General features: G+C 44.4%; 1 protein-coding gene across 2 annotated transcripts in view; it reads left to right on the top strand.

Annotated features, from left to right (window-relative positions):
* KMO (kynurenine 3-monooxygenase) overlaps positions 1–23,662 on the top strand; it is an 850,240-nt gene that overhangs the window by 62,460 nt on the left and 764,118 nt on the right. For both annotated transcript variants that reach the window (XM_069767942.1, XM_069767941.1), the window contains exon 3: positions 10,392–10,489. In XM_069767942.1, the coding sequence (XP_069624043.1) occupies positions 10,392–10,489 (98 nt within the window). The remainder of the gene's footprint in view (positions 1–10,391; positions 10,490–23,662) is intronic.

Consider the following 23,662-nt stretch of genomic DNA (forward strand, 5'->3'; position numbering starts at 1 on the left):
CAAGTGATAAATATGAGCGAGAGGCATTTCGCCAGCTCCGGAACTCTGACACCTACATTAGGTTGTCCTCCAATCCGATGGTGATATACCTGCGGGAGTTAGAGCAGATTCTATTTGGAGCTTTTGAGGGGGGTATTATCCCCAAAAAGGTCTTCGATGGTTTGATGGTCAGATCCCCCAAAACTCCTACCTTTTATTTGTTGCCCAAAGTCCACAAGGATGCCCTCAACCCCCCGGGACGTCCGATTGTGTCTGGGATTGGGGGTTTATGTGACCGTGTGTGTCAATTTATTGATTTCTATCTGAAGCCCCTAGTCCAGACATTACCTTCTTATATTCGTGACACCACGGATGTCCTAGCGCGGGTTGACGGCATCCTTGTGGACAAAGCAACCCTTCTCGTCACTGCTGACGTTGAAGGGTTGTATACTTGTATAGAACACTCTTGTGGGTTGGAGGCGGTTCGCTTCTTCCTCGGGACTTCCGATCTGGGCGGCCCTCTACGTGGATTGGTACTTGAGCTGCTGGACTTTGTTCTCACACATAATTTTTTCGTCTTTAAAGACGTTTTTTATTTACAGAAGCGCGGCACAGCCATGGGCGCGGCCTGTGCGCCTTCGTATACTAATCTCTTCCTTGGTTATTGGGAGAGATTCCTTTTTGGCGACGAGGGCCCACCGGCCGCCTCCCATGTGCTGCGCTGGTATCGCTTCATTGATGATATTCTTTTTTTGTGGGATGGGACTGTCCAGCAGCTCCAGGACTTTATGGGTGCTGTGAATAACAACACTATATTAAACTTACGCATGTTTACAGTGAGGTCGCGGTCGACTTTCTGGACGTCCGTCTTGAGATCGACAACTATCGTCGTATCCAGGCGGATGTCTTCAGGAAGTCGACCTCTGTTAACGCACTGTTGCATGCCTCATCGGCACATGATCCGTCCACGGTTAGGGCTGTCCCGATTGGACAATTCCTGAGGATGCGGCGAATCTGTTCCTCTGAGTCAAAATTTGAGGCACAGGCCTCTGATCTCAGGGACCGATTTTTGGCTCGGGGGTATAGCCGGCGATCCATAAAACATGGTTATGATCGCGCCAGAAAGACCCCACGTGAGACTCTACTGCATCCATGTGACCGGCAGATTGGCAGGGATGGGGCTGGCACCATTCGCTTTATTTCTACGTACAATCATGAGTGGAATGGGATGCGCTCCATCCTTGCCAAGCACTGGTCAGTTCTTGGGGCTGAGCCCTCTCTGGCGGCCTCCCTTGGCCCATACCCTCAGATGACCTCTAGGAAATGCAAAAATTTGAATGACCTGCTGGTGCGTAGCCACTATGTCCCCAGTCCGAGTAACCCATTTGGTTCGAGGGGCCCCACTTTGGGGTGTTTCCCCTGCGGGCACTGTCTTGCCTGCACCAATGTCCTGCGATGCTCCAGTTTCACTTCTACTGATGGAACGAGAGAATTTGACATCAGGGAACGGATCTCATGCGGCACAACCAATATAATCTACTATGCGACATGCCCGTGTCCCATGATTTACATAGGTCTTACCACACGGGAGCTGAGAGTCCGTGTCCGTCAGCATGTCCGGGACATTGGTGCTGCCAAGACAGTAACCGACACGTCAGACCTGAAACCCATTCCACGACATTTTTTGCGGCACCATAAGTGTAATGCAAATCTATTAAAGGTGAGGGGTATTGATGCCTTGCACTTGGGTATTCGGGGTGGGGACAATAAAAAACTTCTAGCACAAAAGGAAACTAGGTGGATAGTTAGACTTGGTACTATGTCACCAGCGGGTCTGAATGAGGCTCTGAGCTTTGCTCCCTACTTATGAGTACTTAACGGCCACACTAAGCAGAATGTGCCTGCCCTCGTCAGAATGCTAAGCAGCTTCAGGCTAGGCAGGGACCAGCATGGGAGACTGGCTGGGAATCCCTGGTACCGTTTGTACTCATTATTTATTCCTTATTTGTGTGTGCCAAGGTGTCATCCTCTGCCTCCTTTTGTATTTAAATATATGACCCTTCCAGCCCTGGGCGTCCTTAACCCCTGTATGGTTCGGGATCTTTTGGTTTTAGCATTTGTTTTTATGTTTGTGTCATCCCCCTGAGGAAGTGGCACTGGTGGCCACGAAACGTGCGTTGGGGACCATCGCCCGACCGCGCCCCCCCTACCTCTGTGTAGTGGTAAGTGCTAGCACCCTTTTTCCACCACCATACTTAATGGCATTACTATAGAATCCCACTGTTTTGGGGTGACCTTGGTTGGATAGTGTAGGTGCTTTTTCTTATGCATACCATTACAAGGGTATTTACATCTGGGGGAGTGGGGGGATGGGCGCTTTTCCAGCATTCCTGGGACATTCATCCTGTGCTCTAGTCATTAGATAATGTAATATTTTGATATATGTTTTTGTATTATTTATGGCTATTAAAGTTTGTTTTATAAATCATTGCTCTGAATTGCTCTCCTTTTGGCATGTAGCCTGGGTGGCAGAATATTACTGACGACAAGCACAAAACTCAAATGATACTAGCGCATGGCTGTGCGGCAATGCAAACCTTTTATAGCTGCAGCAACTTTAGTACCTTTCTAGAGGACCAATGGGAGCTGCTACAGGACCTGAGAGTGTGTCCCCCATCCCCCAATGAGAGGTTCTCCCTTGGGAATGCTCAGAAGGGGAAAAGCAGGATTTATTCCCAGAGACATCTGCTCACCGCTGACCAGTACTGGCTACAATGGCCAAGCCTAGAAGAGCAGCAGTAACCAAGCACAGAGTATCTGCCCTAGCCAGACGCTGAGACCGACGTCTCTCCTGAGCAGACTCGACAGCGGCTGGAGAGGAATGGGGGACCGCAGTGGAGGTGGTTCGAGATTCACCCTGTGCAGCGGCGGGAACTCGACACCTAACATTACCTCCCCTCCTAGGGCCCCCCTCCTTGGACCTCGCTACGCTCAAAGGCAGCAGTGAGCTGCGGAGCTTGAGTGTGCTCAGCAGGCTCCCAGGACCTGTCCTCTGGGCCATAACTAGTGTTGAGCGATACCGTCCGATACTTGAAAGTATCGGTATCAGATAGTATCGGCCGATACCCGAAAAATATCGGATATCGCCGATACCGATATCCGATACCAATACAAGTCAATGGGACATCAAGTATCGGAAGGTATTCTCATGGTTCCCAGGGTCTGAAGGAGAGGAAACTCTCCTTCAGGCCCTGGGATCCATAGGGATGTGTAAAATAAAGAATTAAAATAAAAAATATTGATATATTTACCTCTCCGGCGGCCCCTGAACTCAGCGCGGGTAACCGGCAGGCTTCTTTGTTCAAAATCAGCGCTTTTAGGACCTGAGAATCACGTCCCGGCTTCTGATTGGTCGCGGGCCGCCCATGTGACCGCCACGCGACCAATCACAAGCCGTGACGTCATTCGCAGGTCCTTAACGCGCTCATTTTTAAAAAATGAGCGCGGTAATGACTTTCAAAGACGTAGCGGCTTGTGATTGGTCGCGGCCACGCGACCAATCACAAGCCGCGACGTCACCGCAAGCTATTAACGCGCTCATTTTTAAAAAATGCGACCAATCACAAGCCGCTACGTCTTTGAAAGCCATTAACGTGCTCATTTTTAAAAAATGAGCGCGTTGAGGACCTGCGAATGACGTCGCGGCTTGTGATTGGTCGCGTGGCGGTCACATGGGCGGCCCGCAACCAATCAGAAGCCGGGACATGATTCTCAGGTTCTAAAAGCGCTGATTTTGAACAACGAAGCCTGCCGGTTACCCGCGCTGAGTCCAGGGGCCGCCGGAGAGGTAAATATATCAATATTTTTTATTTTAATTCTTTATTTTACACATCTCTATGTATCCGATACCGATACCCGATACCACAAAAGTATCGGATCTCGGTATCGGAATTCCGATACCGCAAGTATCGGCCGATACCCGATACTTGCGGTATCGGAATGCTCAACACTAGCCATAACCCTTCCAGTCCACCAAATAAAAATTTTTGCCACATACCACCTTGCACCCTAAGATAGCGTTCACCTCGTAATCATCCGTAGACGAACCCAATGTCCCAGTAGATGACTCGGAAAACCGGGACATGTGTACTGGCTGAAAGGTGTCGTGATACCTAGGCGTGGAGGAAGGGCCAGACGGTAGACCACAGGGTTAACCTGTTCGAGGACCTTGAATGGACCCAAGTAGCGAGGTGCAAACTTTGTGGACTCAACTCGCAGCCTGATATTACAGGTGGAGAGCCACACTAAATCGCCAGGAGCAGGGCACCGGTGTGCATCGGCGGAAGACCTCATTCTCTCCTTGAAGGCCCGGATGGCATCCTTAGTGCGGTCCCAAATGTCCCGTGCCTCCACAGCCCAGTCTGCCACCCTGGAGTCGGTGGAAGACATGGGCATAGGCACAGGAACCCGCGGATGCTGACCGTAATTAAGGGGGAAAGGGGTCTGCTCAGTGGAGTCGGCTATGGCGTTGATTAGCGCAAACTCCGCCCATGGAAGCAAAGATGCTAGCGCAAACTCCGCCCATGGTAGCAAAGATGCCCAGTCATCCTGCCTGGCTGAAACAAAATGTCGCAGATATGTGACCAAGGTCTGGTTGGCCCTCTCTACCAACCCATTCGCCTCGGGATGGTATGCTGAAGAGAGATTCAACTCGATACTGAGTAGACGACAAAGCTCTCTCCAGAACCAAGACACAAACTGGGGACCCCGGTCACTGACAATTTTGTCCAGCATATGGTGTAGGCGGAATATGTGTTTTATAAACAATGCTGCCAAGACCCGTGCAGAAGGTAGCCATGGAAGAGGCACCAAGTGCACCATTTTAGAGATATGGTCGGTGATTACCCAAATGATGGTACAGCCACGGAACTTGGGTAAGCCCACGACAAAGTCCATTCTGACCATCTCCCAGGGCCTGTCTGCCACCGGCAGGGAATAAAGTAACCCAGCTGGCGGTTGTCTAGGAGACTTATTCTTGGCGCAGGAGACACATGCCCGAATTTAGTCCCCAATGTAACGGGCCATATGCGGCCACCAGTATGTCCTCGCCAGCAGCTCAGATGTCCTCTTGGTCCCAAAATGTCCACCCACCCTGGAGGAATGAGCCCAAGAGAGAACCTCTGGTCGCAAATGTGATGGTACAAAAGTCTTGCCTGGGGGCACAGACTCTAGCGAGACCGGAGCCATGGTTCTCAGGCTCTCAGAAGGGACAATAAGCCGAGGCTCTTCTTCCTCCTCCTCATTTATCAAAATACACACACACACTCTGCACCTCTGCAAAATACACACACACACAGACCCTTTGCAAAATACACACAAACACTGCCCTTCTGCAAAATACACACACACTGCCCCTTTGCAAAATACACACACACAGCCCCTCTGCAAAATACACACACTCTGCTTCTCTTGCAAAATACACACACACAGCCCCTCTGCAAAATACACACACATACTTCCCCTCTGCAAAATACACAAACACATACTGCCCCTCTGAATAATACACATACGCATATTGCCCCTCTTCAAAAATAAAATTATATACAGTATATACACACACAATGTCCATTTGCACAATATATACACACTGCCCCTCTGCACATTATACAGTATACACACACACACACACACACACTGTCCCCCAGAACAACTTCTCTAAAAGATGCAAATACATTTGAACATTGGAAGGGAGCAGTGTGCTTGCCCACAGAGAGGGCTCATATTTTCTCATGGCGCTCGCATTGACGTCAGAAAGGTGAAGGGAGTTAATTGGCTGTGAATTTGTAGGACCTGTCTTACTGTACTGCGAGCAGGAGAACTTTCTCACACTCGTGGTGCACTCAGACAGCGATTAGGAGTTCACATGGAGACACTCAGCACACAGTGCTGTGTCTCTACTGGATGGCAGGCTATATGGTCACATCACGCAACCATGAAGCCTGCCATCTAGATGTAGCAGAGCTAGACCCGTCAAGGGACAATTGGATTAGCAGCATCTCTGTGGAAAGGTGAGACATATTGTTGTTTTCTATTTTTAACTCTTTTGCAGATGATAAGGGTGTCAGAATGGTCGAGGTCGTAAGTAAGGTTTAATTAATATTTATTAAAAAAGTCTGTGTCATTCTTTCAATTAAAGGACTTTATTCTGTGTGTGTGTTTTTATACAATGTGACTATGGGGTTAATAATGGGGGCGCCTTATTGACGCCTCTCCATTACTAACCTCAGGGCTTGATGTCACCTGACAATGCAAAGGTGACATCAACCCCTTAACTATCAAGCCAATTGCCACCGCTGCAGGGCAAGTGGGAAGAAGAAGGTTAACGGCCAAAATTGTCACATCTTAGTGGTGTGTCTTTTCTGGGGCCTTTGAGAGCTGATGTTTTTGAGCTAATGGAGGGCCAGACTAAAAACAATGACGTAAGGTCAGAGGTAGTGGGAAGGCTCTCTCTTTTTCTCCCTGCCTGGGTGAATATCTCCCCCAGAGGTTGGGTTCTGAAAGTCATCAGAGACAGCTTAAGAATAGATTTCATCCATCCACCTCGACAGAACTTTGTGTTAACACCTCCCAGGAAGTCTCAGGAGGAAAAACTAGCTCTGGAGACAGAGGTCTTTGGACTTGAACAGAAACAGGTTCTATGGGAAGTCCCGAGGCATGAGGAAGGAAGGGGATTTCATTCCCCCCTCTTTTTGATACAAAAGCCTGACGGTTCTTGGAGAACCATTGTCAATCTGAGGAAGCTCAACCAGTGGGTAGATAATTACTCCTTCAAGATGGAGTGAATAAACAAAACTGTAAAGATGTTATTCCAGCACTGCTTCATGGCAGTGATAGACTTAAAAGATGCCTATTACCATGTCCCAATCCATCAGGATAATCAAAAGTACCTGAGGGTAGCTCTGTGTATCCAGCGGCAGATCAAGCACTACCAATATGTCTTACCTTCGTTCTCGGGACATAGTTATCATCTCGTACCTGGACGACTTCTTCATAGTAGTAGGGAGGTCAGAAGGTTACTGTATAGATCAGGTGAAGGAAGTGACTTTAACTCTAATGGAGCTAGGATGGGTGGTGAACACCCTCAAGTCGAAGTTAGTACCAAAAAAGGTACAATCCTTCCTCGGTTAGGTACTGGACTCCGAACACCGACTTTGCCTCCTGCCAGAGAGCAAAATTGTCAAGATAAGGGGTTTGGTTCTGTCAGCAATACAACAGCCCATAATGACACTGAGAAGGGCGATGTCTCTGCTAGGCTCTCTAACATCTTCTATACAGGCAGTAGGACGGGCAGTTTGACCTAAGGCAGTTACAGTGGGAGGTCCTGTCAGTGCAGAGATCATTGAAAGGATATTTGGAAATAAAAATACATCTTTCCTTGATTGTGAGAGATTCCCTAACCTGGTGGACCGTAAGAGTGCATATGGCATCGGCGGTACAGTGGCTAGGACCAGTGGAAGATGTGATAATGACCGATGCAAGTGATACGGGATGGAGAGCACATCTAAGGTCCCACGCAGTGCAGGGAACATGGTCTTCTCTAGAAAGAGATCAGGGTTCAAATACGAAGGAACTGTGGGCTGTGGAAAAGGCCTTGAGACATTTTCTCCCCTTGCTTCGAGGCCGCCATACCCAGTCATGTCGGACAATCGAGCGGTGTGGTGGCTTATATCAGCTGCCAGGGGGTAACAAGATCCCATACTCTTATGGAGGTAGCCAGCATCCTGTTTCAGTTAGCAGAACAACACCTACTATCTCTTAAGGAACTTCACATGAGGAGCATCGAAAGTACAAAGACAGACTTCCTGAGTCGCAGGGAATTGAAACAGGGAGAATGGTCCCTAAATCCACGAGTGTTCCAGCAGATAGTACAGGCCTGGAGCAGGCCAGTGATAGACCTATTTTCCACCATACATGACAGGAAAGTCAGAAATTTCTGCTCACTACATCCGTCAGAAAATCCGTTTGCGGTAGATGCCATGCACATACCCTGGAAATTTACTCTGGCCTACGTGTTTCCCCCGATAGCAATGATTCTGACTGTACTGAGGAAGATCAGAGAGGATCAGGTGAGGGTGATCCTCATTTCCTCATTGCTCCATTTTGGCCGAGGAGACCGCGGTCCTCCCTTCTAAGGGGGATGTCAGTTTCAGATCCATGGATTTTACCAGAGATTCTGGACCTACTTACCCAGGGACCAGTATGCCACTCTCAGGTGAAGGACTTCCATCTGACAGCATGGAATTTGAGAGGGTGTTACTGAGTCGCTGGGGTTTTCCCCAGGGCTAGTCTCCACCCTGTTGAAGAGTAGGAAGCTGATTACATCTAGAATCTATGGTAGAACATGGAGAAAATTTTTAGAGTTCCTGAGTCAACCTTTGGGGGAGGAAGCGCCAGTGGGGCCTATTCTAGAATTTCTACAGACAGGAATACAACTTGGGTTAGCAACTAGTACACTCAAGGTTCAGTTATCGGCCTTGGGGGCTCTGTATAATTGCAACCTGGCATCCAATAGGTGGGTGTCCCATTTCATAAGGTCCTGTAGTAGATCTAGACCGGTTATAGTATCAAAAATTCCTCCCAGGGATCTGAATCTAGTCTTAGAGGCTTTAACCAGAGACCCATTTGAGCCCTTACAGAAGTTCTCACCAAAATTCCTCATGCTTAAAATGGTGTTGCTAGTGCCCTAACATCTGCCCATAGGGTAAACGACTTACAGGTCATATCTATAGGCCATGTATACACTCAGGTTTTCGAGGACAGGGTAGTTCTAAGACCAGATCCAGCATATCTCCCCAAGTTAGTTCTTAAGTTCCAAAGGAGCCAGGAGATCACCTTGCCATCATTTTGTAATAACCATAGGAATCCAGGGGAGGAGAAGTTCCATACTTTAGACGTGAGAAGGTCCATGTTGTGTTACCCGTCTATGACTAGTCAGTGGAGGAAAGATGAATCCCTATTTGTAGCCTTCTAGCGTAGCAGAAAGGGGTACGGTGTATCTAAATGTACCATAGCCAGATGGATCAGGGAGGCCATTAGTTTATCTAATTCTGTAACGCTCCAGTTCCTGAAGGCATCAAAGCTCACTTCACAAGAGCCGTGGCTACCTCCTGGGCAGAGAAGGCAGAGGTATCGATTGATCAGCTATGTAAGGCTGCTACCTGGTCCTCACCATTCACCTTCTTTAGACACTACCAACTAGATCTATCCTCCTTTGCTGTCCTAACTTTTGGTAGAAGGGTGCTGCAAGTGGTGGTCCCTCCCTAAGGTTTTTCATTCTCCAAAAGTCTCTCAGGTGTGCTATCATGGGGGAAGGAAAACACCAAGGTTACTTACTGGTAGCCGGTTTTTCCAGAACCTATGACAGCACCCGTATATTCCACTCCCCTTTTCACTCCTTTGGTGTGCACTATAGTTCGGGATTTTTTTTGTTAATATAATGTGGTGATAGTTTGCCATGTGAACTAACCAGGGGGCCACTCATGCTCTGTCAACCAACTGAAGCGAGGGAGAGGTACCTCCCTTTTATTTTCAGTAGAGTTCCTGTCCTGACTGGGTGGATCCCCTCTCTCAAGTGTGCTGTCTTGGGTTCCGGAAAAAAACGGCTACAGATAAGTAACCTTGGTGTTTTTCACAGGCGTATTCGATAAGCGTGTAAAATCGCAGCATGCTGCGTTTGTAAGCACAAATCGTCAGAGACTCGCCAATGCAAGCCTATGGGTGCGAGAAAAACTCGACACCTCACTGACCATTCATCTAGCTTGCGAGAAATACACCAACATTTTCCTCATTTCAGCCTATTGAGCCATTAAATTCAATGGGGAAAATCGGTGAGAAATGTAAAGCCATACGGATGTCATACATAGGTGAGAGAAAATCGCATCATCATATTGCAAACGCATTACACACGGATGACCATACAGAGAACACTTGTGCGACTCTCGGCAGGGAGACCGATTTTCCATACGTTTAGTGTGACACTAGACTAACACATTCTCCTGCTAGATTACAGCCAGTGAAATTACTATGCTTGCTGCTCAGCTACTTTGCCAGGGAATAGTAGAACTGCTGCATACTTCAGATCTCATGCACTTGAGTAAATACAATGATTCAGTTTATACGTAATACACCATGCACACATTTACATTTCTAGTTTTGCAATTAAATGATATTTAGAGGTTTTTTTTAAATGAGACAGTTTACCTTTCTTTTAAATTGGTTCAGATCTACACATTGTTTTGAGGTAAAAGTGTTTATTACTCATGTATGATTATTTGATTATTTTCTTTGATGCTGTTTTAATTAAAATAATGTTACACAAAAATAACAATACAGTTTTCATTTTATTATAATAGATATAAGAACTGCCAAAAGTGTAAGTGGAAGAAGTATAAATTTGGCTTTGTCATACAGAGGTCGTCAAGCTCTCCAAGCTGTTGGCTTAGAAGACAAGGTAAATACCTTAAAAATCTGTCTTGTTTCAAAACCAAATTCTGTAGAATAATTGTAATTGTTGAGATTCATTTACATTGAGGTAATAACTCTGGAACGCTTCAACCAATCCCACTGATTTTGTTTTCTTGTGACATACTATACTTCATAATAGTGGTAACATTTATGTTTTGACTTGTGTCTATTTTTGAAAAAAATTATTTGGCAAAAATTTTGAAAATTTTCAAACTTTGAATTTTTGTGCCCTCAAATCACAGAGTCATGTCACATAAAACAGTTATTAACATTTACCACATGTCTAGTTTACATCAGCACAATTTTGGAAACATCTTTTTTGTTAGGAAGTTGGAAGGGTTAAAAGTTGACCAGCGATTTCTAATTTTTCCACCTAAATTTACAAAACTATTTATTTTAGGGACCACATCACATTTGAAGTGACTTTCAGGGGCCTATATGACAGAAAATACCCAAACGTGATACCATTCTAAAATCTGAACCCTCAAAGTACTCAAAAAACCACATTCAAGAAGTTTATTAGCCCTTCAGTTGCTTCATGAGAACTGAAGCAATGTGGAAGGAAAAAATGAACAGAACCATTTGACTTTTTGAACATAAAAATGTCCCGACTCTAACCCTAGCCTTGGCTTTAACCCCAGCCTCATTTGTTGAAAAATGGCGATCACATGACAGGTGACTGTAAAAACCAGTCCTGATCATGTTATTATTATTATTATTCATTTATATAGCACCATTAATTCCATGGTGCTGTACAGGAGAAAGGGGTTATGTACAGAGTTTTAGATATCGTTTACAGTAAACAAATTTACAATGACAGACTGGTACAGAGGGGAAAGGACCCTGTCCTTGCGGACTTACATTCTACAGGATAATGGGGAAGAGACAGAAGGTTGGGGGTGCGGCATCTCTGGTGGTGGTGAGGCGGCAGCTCTGGTGGTGGTGAGGCGGCAGCTCGGGTGGTGGTGAGGCGACAGCCCTGGTGGTGCTGTTCTCCAGGGTCTCCGTTAAAAAGTTGCGCTGATGAATAAGTACCCTTAACTGCCGCCGTTAAAAGGTGTATCGGCAGTCGCCAAGGGGTTAAAGACATCACATATGCTGATAAACTTTTTGTTTTGCTATATAGAAAAGTGTTATCAACAATATTCCATTCAAAGTCAACTAGTAAAATGTATACTGTGTGTATTTTTCACATACACACATGCTCAAAATCATTGGTACCCCTCGTTTAATGACTCACAATGGTCACAGAAATAACTTGAATCTAACAAAAGTAATAATAAATTAGAAATCTATGAAAATGAACAAATGAAAGTCAGACATTGCTTTTAAACCACGCTTCCACAGATTAAAAAAAAAAAAAAAATTAAACTCATGAAATAGGCCTGGACAGAAATCATGGTACCCTTAGCTTAATGTTTTGTTGCACAACCTTTTGAGGCAATCACTGCAATCAAAAATTCCTGTAACTGTCAATGAGACTTCTGCACCTTCTGCACCTTTCAACATATATTTTGGCCCACTCCTCAAGAGCAAACTGCTCGAGTTATCTTGTGTTTGAAGGTTGCCTTTTCCAGACTGTATGTTTCAGCTCTTTCCAAAGATGCTTAATAGGATATAGGTCATTGCTCATAGAAGGGCACTTCAGAATAGTCCAATGTTTAGCCATTCCTGGGTGTTTTTAGCTGTATGTTTGGGGTCGTTATCCTGTTGCAAGATCCATGACCTTCGACTGAGACCAAGCTTTCTGACACTGGGCAGCACATTTCTCTCTAGAATCCCTTGATAGTCTTGAGATTTCATTGTACCCTGCACAGTTTCTAGCCACCCTGTGCCAGATGCAGCAAAGCAGCCCCCGGAACATAACAGAGCCTCCTCCATGTTTCACAGTAAGGACAGTGTTTGTTTCCTGTTATACTTCATTTTTCCGTCTGAACATAGAGCTGATGTGCCTTGCCAAAAAGTGCCATTTTTGCCTCATCTGTCCAGAGGACATTCTCCCAGAAGCTTTGTGGCTTGTCAACATGAAGATTGTCAAATTCCCGTCTGGCTTTTTTGTGATTTTTTTTCAACAATGGTGTCCTCCTTGGTCATCTCCCATGAAGTCCACTTTGGCTCAGACAACGACGGATGGTGCGATCTGACACTGTTATTCCTTGAGCTTGAAGTTCACCTTTAATCTGTTCAGAAGTTTTTCTGGGTTCTTTTGTTACCATTCTTATTATCCTTTTCTTTGATTTGTCATAAATTTTCCTCCTGCGGCAACGTCTAGGGAGGTTGGCTACAGTCCCATGGATCTTAAATTTCTGAATAATATGTGCAACTGTAGTCACAGGAACATCAAGCTGCTGGGAGATGGTCTTATACCTTTTACTATTAACATGTTTGTCTATAATGTCTATTCTCCTGAGACAACTCTTTCCTTCGCTTCCTCTGGTCCATGTTGAGTGTGATTCACACTATGTAGCCAAACAGCACAGTGAGTATCTGCAGCCCTATATATAGACCCACTGATTCGATGATTGTAGATATCTGTGATGCTAGTTAGTGGACACACTGTGATTTAACATGTCCCTTTTGTCACATTATTTTCAGGGGTACCATCATTTCCGTCCAGGCCTATTTCATGAGTTTTATTTATTTTTTTAATTCTGTGGAAGCATGGTTGAAAAGCAATGTCTGACTTTCATTTGTTCATTTTCATAGATTTTTAATCTATTATTATTTTGTCATATTCATGTTATTTCTGTGACCATTGTTGGTCTTTCTGTCATTAAATGAGGGGTACCAACAATTTTGACCACGTGTGTACAGTATGAGCCTATAGGTGATATATGCTACTGTTCGTGACATATTTTGCCAGCACCAATGCTGGGAAATCTCTTAAATATATACTTTTTGCTGTACACTGCAAACACCATGTAGATGCACCATGAGAGTCTGCTAATGCTTCTATTATTACATGGGCTATAGCAATTGTAATTTTGAATGTGTAACAAATTAACAAATTTCTTTGATTTATCAACAACTTAGGTGTAGCCTATTGATTTTTTTTTCATAAAGGGCTCAAGCCCCTAGAACATCCACATATACTGTCAGATTACATCTATCACTCTCTGGGAACCTTGGTTTGAGATAAATTGTTCCCATAAGATAATGTATGAGATGTATATTTCTACCGCTGTAGATTTGGGTATTACAGCAGTGGTACCAGGGCCGGACTGAGACTAAAATTCAAACCTAGCATTTGAAGGTACACCGGCCTACTTGTCGCATGGTGTTTGTGTAATATCTTTGTGCACCTGCGTGTTACAAGAAGTGAGGTGAGTGTAGCAAGACTATAAAACATATAGTCACACATGGTCCAGTATAACAGCTCAGTCCTATTTATTGCTCTAAGGCCGGCGTCACATGAAAGTATAACACAGCTGAGTGCTATCCAATATTTTGTAGCACTTGGTCCAGTGTTATTCTCTGGGGCAGCTCAGATATGCAATTTTTTTTCTTAGGCCGGAGTCACACTTGCGAGTGCAAAGAGAGAAACTCTTGCATCAATACCCGGCACTGCCGTCTGCACTCGGTATCGGAGCATTCAGCTGCATAGAAATACATGCAGCGCACACACCACTCCAGTCCCGAGTGCCGGCGGCAGTGCTGGGTATTGATGCGAGAGACTCGCGTGAGTTTCTCGCATTGCACTCGTAAGTGTGACCCCGGTCTTATGCTGATTCGACATGAGAGAAGAATAGCAACATGTGACTGGCAGTGAGACTCAGCTCACACACACCCGAACAAGTTTATGGGTGTGTGTGAAACAATGGACTGCACTCGGACGTCATCCTAGTTCAGTCCAATATACTTCCAGACAGCCAATGGAAGAGATGGAGAAATTACTTTCCCCGACGCCTCAGCAGCTGTGCTGCGATCCTTTCGTGCGAGAGGATCGGAGCACAATACACTGACACACAGCAGAGCTGGAGTCCAATGTCGTTAGGATATCGCATCTGATGCTCTCACATAGGATGTTATATGCTCTTGTAATTCCAGCCTTAGTTGCAATACTAAGAAAAGTTGCTACTTTACATACAGAGTTGGGTCTCGTAAATAATGAAAAGGATGCTGCATTCTCAATTGTGCTGCATCCTCTTTATATAGCTGATGGGTAGAGAGGCAAAGAGGCAGATACTCACTGAACTAATATTGATAACATATCTATTACAATATACATGTACTGCAGTGCATTAGAGCTGTCAGTGTGTCAGTGTTAGGCTACATTCCCACGTGGAGCTTTCGATGAGTCTTTGACATTGCAGTATATCTGCACCTATTAGTTAAATTATGTTGTGGTTATTCATTGCGTTTGTGTGCATTATTAACATGTGTTTTAATTGTGTACTTGACGCTTCATTTTTTGCCTTGTTGGGGTGTCATGCTTTAAAGAAAGCCACTTTGTTTTTGATACTTTTTGGAATTTGGCTCTGATGAAGCATTACTGTCTTACTTAGGTGCAGATTACATTCATTTTTGTTGCGTTTTTAATGCATTTCCACAGTGGAAACGCAAGTGCATTTTTTATCTGTGAATTTTCTGCGTCTAATTCAAGTCTATTGGAAATATATGCACAGAAAACTGAGAACATTCGCAAGAAAAATTTATATGTTGGCGATTTGAAGTACACCAAAGGTCAGTTTACACTGTATAAAAAAGCACACTGGTCAGGAGATTTTTATAAATCCCATCCACATTCCTAGAACTGTAAGACGCTGCCTTTTTGACGCAACAAAAATATGTAGCGTCAAAAACTTACCAAAATCTCACCTTGGACGCACAGCTTAAGGTCAGTCTCAAGTCGAGATAATTCCGGTACCGGAAAAATCGGTACTGGAATTATCTGTGTCCGTGCGTTTATGTGGCACATCAGTGTGGCACACGTGCGGCAGCCGTGTGCCGCCCCTGTGCTGACTGGGTACCACACGCACCGTGCAGGAGACAGTGCTAGAGTTAAGCGCTGTCCCCTGCATCTGGTGCTGAAGCCGCCATTCATTTCTTCTCTCCAGCATGGTTCGCTGGAGAGAAGATATGAAAAATCTTTTTTTTTTGGGGGGGTGTTTTAATAAAAGATCCCTGTCCCCAACCCCCTCCCTCCCTGTGTGCCCGCCCGCTGTTAATAAAATACTTACCTGGCTCCCTCGCTGGCGCTGCTTCCTGTCCTCGCCGCAGCTTCTCCTGTATGAGCGGTCACGTGGTGCCGCCTATTACAGTGATGAATATGCAGCTCCACCTTCCAAAAAAAAAAAAGATTTTTCATATCTTCTCTCCAGCGAACCATGCTGCAGACAAGAAATTAATGGTGCTTCAGCACCACACACGGGGGGGGACAGCGCTTACTGTAGCGCTGTCTCCTGCAAGGCACACGGACTGCACACGAATAGCATCCATGTGCGGTACGTGTTTTACACGGACCCATTGACTTTAATGGGTCCGTGTAATACGTGCGCTCCCACGAACACTGACATGTCTCCGTGTTTTCCAAACAGACACACAGTCCGTGAAAATACGCTGACATGTGCAGAGACACATTGATTTTAATGTGTCTAAGTGAGTCAGTGTCTCCGATATGTGAGGAAACTGTCACCTCACATACCGGAGCCACTGACGTGTGAAACCGGCCTAAGGCTGCAGTCATACTGGTGTATCACATTAGATGCAATATGCTTGTGAGCAGGTTTCGGGATGCAGTAGCGGATAGGAGGCAGAGCAAGGGTTAAACTTAAATTTACTATAACAGGGGTATACTCCACGCTGGGAGGAAAGGAGGTAGAGGCAGGGAGTATTAACACTTTCACTATCCGGACAGAGGGGACCAGGGCAATGGGCATAAACAATGTTCAATAATGGTAAAACTTATCAGTTAGTGGCATGGGAGCTAAGTGGACACAGCTTTTTTTTCTTAAGAGGCAAGTATTAGTCTAATTAACAGATTCTTTCTTCCTAGGTACAACTACGGTGCTTGCTTTCTGTGCTTCTACTCTGTGCACTCATATTAAGGCTATCAGCTGCTTGTAAAGCCTTTCTGACCCTGCCACCATGCTAGACAGAAGGAAATGGGCGATCTGATGTCCTGATTAGAGATGAGTGAACCCAAACAGTAATGTTCGGCGTCCGTACCAAACACACACTGTGCGGGCATGGACACCGAACATGGACTTCACCTGGAAGTTCATGTTACTGTTTGGGTTTGGCCGTTCGAACACCGGGTATTTGTCATGCTGTCATGTGAATGACAGCACAGCAAACACTGCTTCTGTTCGGCGGTGAAATCATCTCTGCTGGTCAGACAGCCACGGATCAGATCCCATGCTGTCAAATGACAGCATGAGCCTGCAGCTGTGATCAGAGGTAAAACGTCTACCTCCTGTCACTGGTGTCAGTTGATGGGACTAATGCCTACAGCCTACGCCTGTTGCCACTAATAACAGCGAGAGCAGGAGTGGCTCATTGAAGTATTCATTAGCCAATGCCTGTGCTCTAAATAAATCATTTAATAAAATGGTGTGGGTTCCCCTATATTTTAGATAACCAGCCAGGCAAAACTCACAGCTGGGAGTGGCAACCCTCAGCTGTCAGTGTTATCAAGGTTGGTTATCAAGAATAGAGGGGTTCCCATGCAGTTTTTTTTAAATTATATAAATGTATTATTTTTTCTGGCTAAAGCAGATAACTAGGGGCTGGTATTTTCAGGCTGGTAAGAGGCCACGGATATTGGCCCCCCAGCCTAAAAATAGCAGCCCACAGCCGGCCAGAAAAGGCGAATCTATTAGATGGGCCAATTCTAGCGCTTTGTCTGGCTCTTCACACTTGCCCTGTAGCTGTGGCAAGAGGAATTCATATTTGTGGGGTTGATGTCACCTTTGCATTGCCCAGCGACGACAAGCCAATGGGTTAGTAATGGCGATACATCTATAAGACATCTATCCATTACTTATCCTATAGTTATATAGTAAATAAACACACAGCTAGAATTTAATTGAAAGAATGACACAGACTCCTTTAATGATCCTAAATTAAACCATACTCGCATCATTGCCACATTCCACTGAAGCACTCATCTCCTGTAATAAAACAAAAATAAAAAACAACCATTTCCATCACCATGTTCTGTCCAGTGCCATAAACCATATTCCATCTGGACTGTGCCAAGATGCGACCGCCCAGGCTGAGAACCACAGATCAGTGAACAGTGGTAATGTAATCAAGGTTACCACAGGTCACTGAGCCTTCATTCCCAGCTAGTAGGCCCCTGAACTGCAGGGACCTCAGTGAGATCACCGATCGCACTGCGAGAGAAAGTCTCACAGTGCAGCGGTGAGTTCGCCAAAGTTCACCAGGAGAAATTTCTCACAGTGAACAGCAGAGAACTCTCTGAGCTCAGCGCTGCACCATGAGAATTTTTCACTGTGCTAGTGGGGATCTCACCTAGATTCCTACAGGTCAGGCACCCTGCTAGAAACGCAGCCTCAGTGACCAGCAGTAACCTTGATAACGTCAATGCTAGTCGCTGATGCTGTGCTCTCTGCAGCTTATTCTCCCAGTGGCACCATTCAGGTTAAAAATTGTTTATTCCCAGACATGGATTATTGTGTGGGACAAAACGATGGACAGGTGAGGAATATGGCTGTTTTTTATTTTTGTTTTATTACGGGAGATGATGGCTTCTAAGTAATTTGCAATGACGTGAGCATGGTTTAAAGGGAAACAGTCACCAGGTTCAGCCGATATGAGATGTGGCCTCCACCTTTCAGGGTGGTGCGTACAGTCTGCTCGGCATCTTGCTCCTGCACAGGCGTACTTATATGACCTGTTGAGGGCAAAGCAAAGTCCTGCAGTGCGCAGGTGCTGGGCCTCTCTGACCTTTCCCAGCGCCTGCGCACTGCAGTACTTTGCTCTGCCCACAACTGTGCTGTAGCGTGATGACAAGAAACTGTGTGGATGATGCAGGGACACGTTGCCCACATGAAGCAAGCAGGAGGACAGCATCACAAGAAGATGGGAGGCACCAGACCAAGAGGAACAACGCCCCTTGGATCGGACCGCCCCGCAGGTGAATATAACAAAAATTATTTTTCTTCTCTTACAGGTCTGATTGGGGCAGATATACAGCATTATAAAATGCTGTATATCAGCCCTGAAAGGAAGTCGCCAGAACTCATATCGGCCGCCACCTGCTCTTGCTGTTATTAGCAGCAGCAGGAATAGGCTGATGGGAGCAGTAGTCGCAACCGATGAAACCAGTGACCGGAGGTAAACTTTTTACCTCTGATCATAGCTGTGAGCTTAAGCTATCATTTGATGGCATGGGAACCATGGCTGTCTAACTGTCAGTAATGATTTTACCGTCGATCAGAAGCAGTGTTTGCCGCATTGTCATTCACATGACAGTGTGGCAAACACTGGATGTTTGAGCCCCCCATTCAAGTGAATGGGGGTCTCAAAGTCTGGGTTCAGGTCCGAGTACTGTTCTGGTACTAGAACCCAATCTTTTTTTTTAACTGTTCGGCTGAACCCGTCGGACTCAAATATCCAATGGGTCCGTCCATCTCTAGTCCTGATAAGGAGCTGCAGTAAGTGTCATTTTTGTAGCAAATTGCTTTGGTTGTATTATTTTTTCTCACTATTCTGTGATTGGTTGTTCAAGCTGCTGGTTTTCATTAGAGATTTAACAGCTTTTGTATCTTTCAATTTAAAAATTTCAATAATTTCTTGTATCTTGTGCAGAATAAATGTTCTGCCCTCGCTACATGTTACCCTGAGGTGTGAGCGTAGTTTGACAAGCAGCTAAACCTATCTAAAGTAATCCAATAAGTAGGATTGTGGAGTTGGTAAGCCAAACCTCTGACCCTGACTCCTCAATTTCCCTGACTCCCGACTCCAACTCCACAGCACTGCCTCATTACTGAGCATGTGCATAAAGTGCTGCACAGATTCATCTCAACTAAAAGTCTAGATCCTTAGATCAGGAACAGAACAGACATTTATAGGACATTTTATAACTGTCCCAAATTTTTATGAAAAAAATGTACAGCACATCCTGCAGTGAACTACTGCACCCAATATTTTATATATTTTAGGAGACCGGGTAGGTTCATTTCATACCGACTCAGACTTCACCAAAATAGACACCGACTCCACGACTTCGCAGCCCTGACAAAGACTGTATCTTGAAGTTTGTGCAGTTTATTGAACAATAGTAAATGCATTCTGTGAAACTAGGAGCAATGAAATAACAAGGTATCGGTACGTGTATACAGGTAAGACTGGAGTCACACTTACCATATAAAAAAATCGGTCCGATTTTTGATGGCTGAGAATTGCACAAATGTTCCCTTAACAGTGATCTGTATGTAATCCTTTTGCAATGTGAGGATACGATTTCCTCGCATCTAGTAACAGTGTGACATCCGTATGGCATCCATATGCAATGCATTTTAACATGTCACTGACACACATATATATACATACTAGATGGTAGCCCGATTCTAACACATCGGGTATTTTAGAATATGTATGTAGTTTATTTATGAAGATTTTAGAATACATTGAATACACAGGATTCGGCCGGCAGAGACCAATTAGCGAAGCGTGGTTCAAATCCTGCGCCAATTCGCGGCCGGACTGTGCCTGTCGCTGATTGTTCGCGGTCGGCCATGTAGTATATAGCACAGCCACGTAGTATATAACAGCCCACATAGTAAATAGCAGAGCCACGTAGTATATTGCACAGCCATGTAGTATATAGCACAGCCATGTAGTATATAGCACAGCCCACGGAGTTTATAGCACAGCCCACGGAGTATATTGCACAGCCCATGCAGTACCACGCACACAGTATATAACACAGGCCACATAGTGTATAACACAGGCCACGTAGTATATAACACAGGCCACGTAGTACATTGCACAGCCCACGTAGTACATTGCACAGCCCACGTAGTATATTGCCCAGCCCACGTAGTATATTGCACAGCCCACGTAATATATTGCAAAGCCCACGCAGTATATAGCAATGTGGGCACCATATCCCTGTTAAAAAAAAAGAATTAAAAAAAAAAATAGAAGCCTGACAAACAAGATGGAAGAACTAGAAGCAGAAATATCTACAAGTAACTTTGACATAGTGGGAATAACAGAGACATGGTTAGATGAAAGCTATGACTGGGCAGTTAACTTACAGGGTTACAGTCTGTTTAGAAAGGATCGTAAAAATCGGAGAGGAGGAGGGGTTTGTCTCTATGTACAGTCTTGTCTAAAGTCCACTTTAAAGGAGGATATTAGCGAAGGGAAAGAGGATGTCGAGTCCATATGGGTCGAAACTCATGGAGGGAAAAATGGTAACAAAATTATCATTGGGGTCTGTTACAAACCCCCAAATATAACAGAAATCATGGAAAGTCTACTTCTAAAGCAGATAGATGAAGCTGCAACCCATAATGAGGTCCTGGTTATAGGGGACTTTAACTACCCGGATATTAACTGGGAAACAGAAACCTGTGAAACCCATAAAGGCAACAGGTTTCTGGTAATAACCAAGAAAAATTATCTTTCACAATTGGTGCAGAATCCAAGCAGAGGAGCAGCACTTTTAGACCTAATACTATCTAATAGACCTGACAGAATAACAAATCTGCAGGTGGTCGGGCATCTAGGAAATAGCGACCACAATATTGTACAGTTTCACCTGTCTTTCACTAGGGGGACTTGTCAGGGAGTCACAAAAACACTGAACTTTAGGAAGGCAAAGTTTGACCAGCTTAGAGATGCCCTTAATCTGGTAGACTGGGACAATATCCTCAGAAATAAGAATACAGATAATAAATGGAAAATGTTTAAGAACATCCTAAATAGGCACTGTAAGCGGTTTATACCTTGTGGGAATAAAAGGACTAGAAATAGGAAAAACCCAATGTGGCTAAACAAAGAAGTAAGACAGGCAATTAACAGTAAAAAGAAAGCATTTGCACTACTAAAGCAGGATGGCACCATTGAATCTCTAAAAAACTATAGGGAGAAAAATACTTTATCTAAAAAACTAATTAAAGCTGCCAAAAAGGAAACAGAGAAGCACATTGCTAAGGAGAGTAAAACTAATCCCAAACTGTTCTTCAACTATATCAATAGTAAAAGAATAAAAACTGAAAATGTAGGCCCCTTAAAAAATAGTGAGGAAAGAATGGTTGTAGATGACGAGGAAAAAGCTAACATATTAAACACCTTCTTCTCCACGGTATTCACGGTGGAAAATGAAATGCTAGGTGAAATCCCAAGAAACAATGAAAACCCTATATTAAGGGTCACCAATCTAACCCAAGGAGAGGTGCGAAACCGGCTAAATAAGATTAAAATAGATAAATCTCCGGGTCCGGATGGCATACACCCACGAGTACTAAGAGAACTAAGTAATGTAATAGATAAACCATTATTTCTTATTTTTAGGGACTCTATAGCGACGGGGTCTGTTCCGCAGGACTGGCGCATAGCAAATGTGGTGCCAATATTCAAAAAGGGCTCTAAAAGTGAACCTGGAAATTATAGGCCAGTAAGTCTAACCTCTATTGTTGGTAAAATATTTGAAGGGTTTCTGAAGGATGTTATTCTGGATTATCTCAATGAGAATAACTGTTTAACTCTATATCAGCATGGGTTTATGAGAAATTGCTCCTGTCAAACCAATCTAATCAGTTTTTATGAAGAGGTAAGCTATAGGCTGGACCACGGTGAGTCATTGGACGTGGTATATCTCGATTTTTCCAAAGCGTTTGATACCGTGCCGCACAAGAGGTTGGTACACAAAATGAGAATGCTTGGTCTGGGGGAAAATGTGTGTAAATGGGTTAGTAACTGGCTTAGTGATAGAAAGCAGAGGGTGGTTATAAATGGTATTGTCTCTAACTGGGTCGCTGTGACCAGTGGGGTACCGCAGGGGTCGGTATTGGGACCTGTTCTCTTCAACATATTCATTAATGATCTGGTAGAAGGTTTACACAGTAAAATATCGATATTTGCAGATGATACAAAACTATGTAAAACAGTTAATACAAGAGAAGATAGTATTCTGCTACAGATGGATCTGGATAAGTTGGAAACTTGGGCTGAAAGGTGGCAGATGAGGTTTAACAATGATAAATGTAAGGTTATACACATGGGAAGAAGGAATCAATATCACCATTTCACACTGAACGGGAAACCACTGGGTAAATCTGACAGGGAGAAGGACTTGGGGATCCTAGTTAATGATAAACTTACCTGGAGCAGCCAGTGCCAGGCAGCAGCTGCCAAGGCAAACAGGATCATGGGGTGCATTAACCCCTTTACCCCCAAGGGTGGTTTGCACGTTAATGACCAGGCCAATTTTTACAATTCTGACCACTGTCCCTTTATGAGGTTATAACTCCGAAACGCTTCAACGGATCCTGGTGATTCTGACATTGTTTTCTCGTGACATATTGTACTTCATGATAGTGGTAAAATTTCTTTGATAGTACCTGCGTTTATTTGTGAAAAAAACGGAAATTTGGCGAAAATTTTGAAAATTTCGCAATTTTCAAACTTTGAATATTTATGCAATTAAATCACAGAGATATGTCACACAAAATACTTAATAAGTAACATTTCCCACATGTCTCCTTTACATCAGCATAATTTTGGAACCAATTTTTTTTTTTGTTAGGGAGTTATAAGGGTTAAAAGTTGACCAGCAATTTCTCATTTTTACAACACCATTTTTTTTTAGGGACCACGTCTCATTTGAAGTCATTTTGAGGGGTCTATATGATAGAAAATGCCCAAGTGTGACACCATTCTAAAAACTGCACCCCTCAAGGTGCTCAAAACCACATTCAAGAAGTTTATTAACCCTTCAGGTGTTTAATAGGAATTTTTGGAATGTTTAAATAAAAATGAACATTTAACTTTTTTACACAAAAAATTTACTTCAGCTCCAATTTGTTTTATTTTACCAAGGGTAACAGGAGAAATTGGACCCAAAAAGTTGTTGTCCAATTTGTCCTGAGTACGCTGATACCCCATATGTGGCAGTAAACCACTGTTTGGGCGCATGGGAGAGCTCGGAAGGGAAGGAGCGCTATTTGACTTTTCAATGCAA

This window comes from Ranitomeya imitator, chromosome 5 (genome assembly GCF_032444005.1).
Source record: "Ranitomeya imitator isolate aRanImi1 chromosome 5, aRanImi1.pri, whole genome shotgun sequence".
NCBI lineage: Eukaryota > Metazoa > Chordata > Amphibia > Anura > Dendrobatidae > Ranitomeya > Ranitomeya imitator.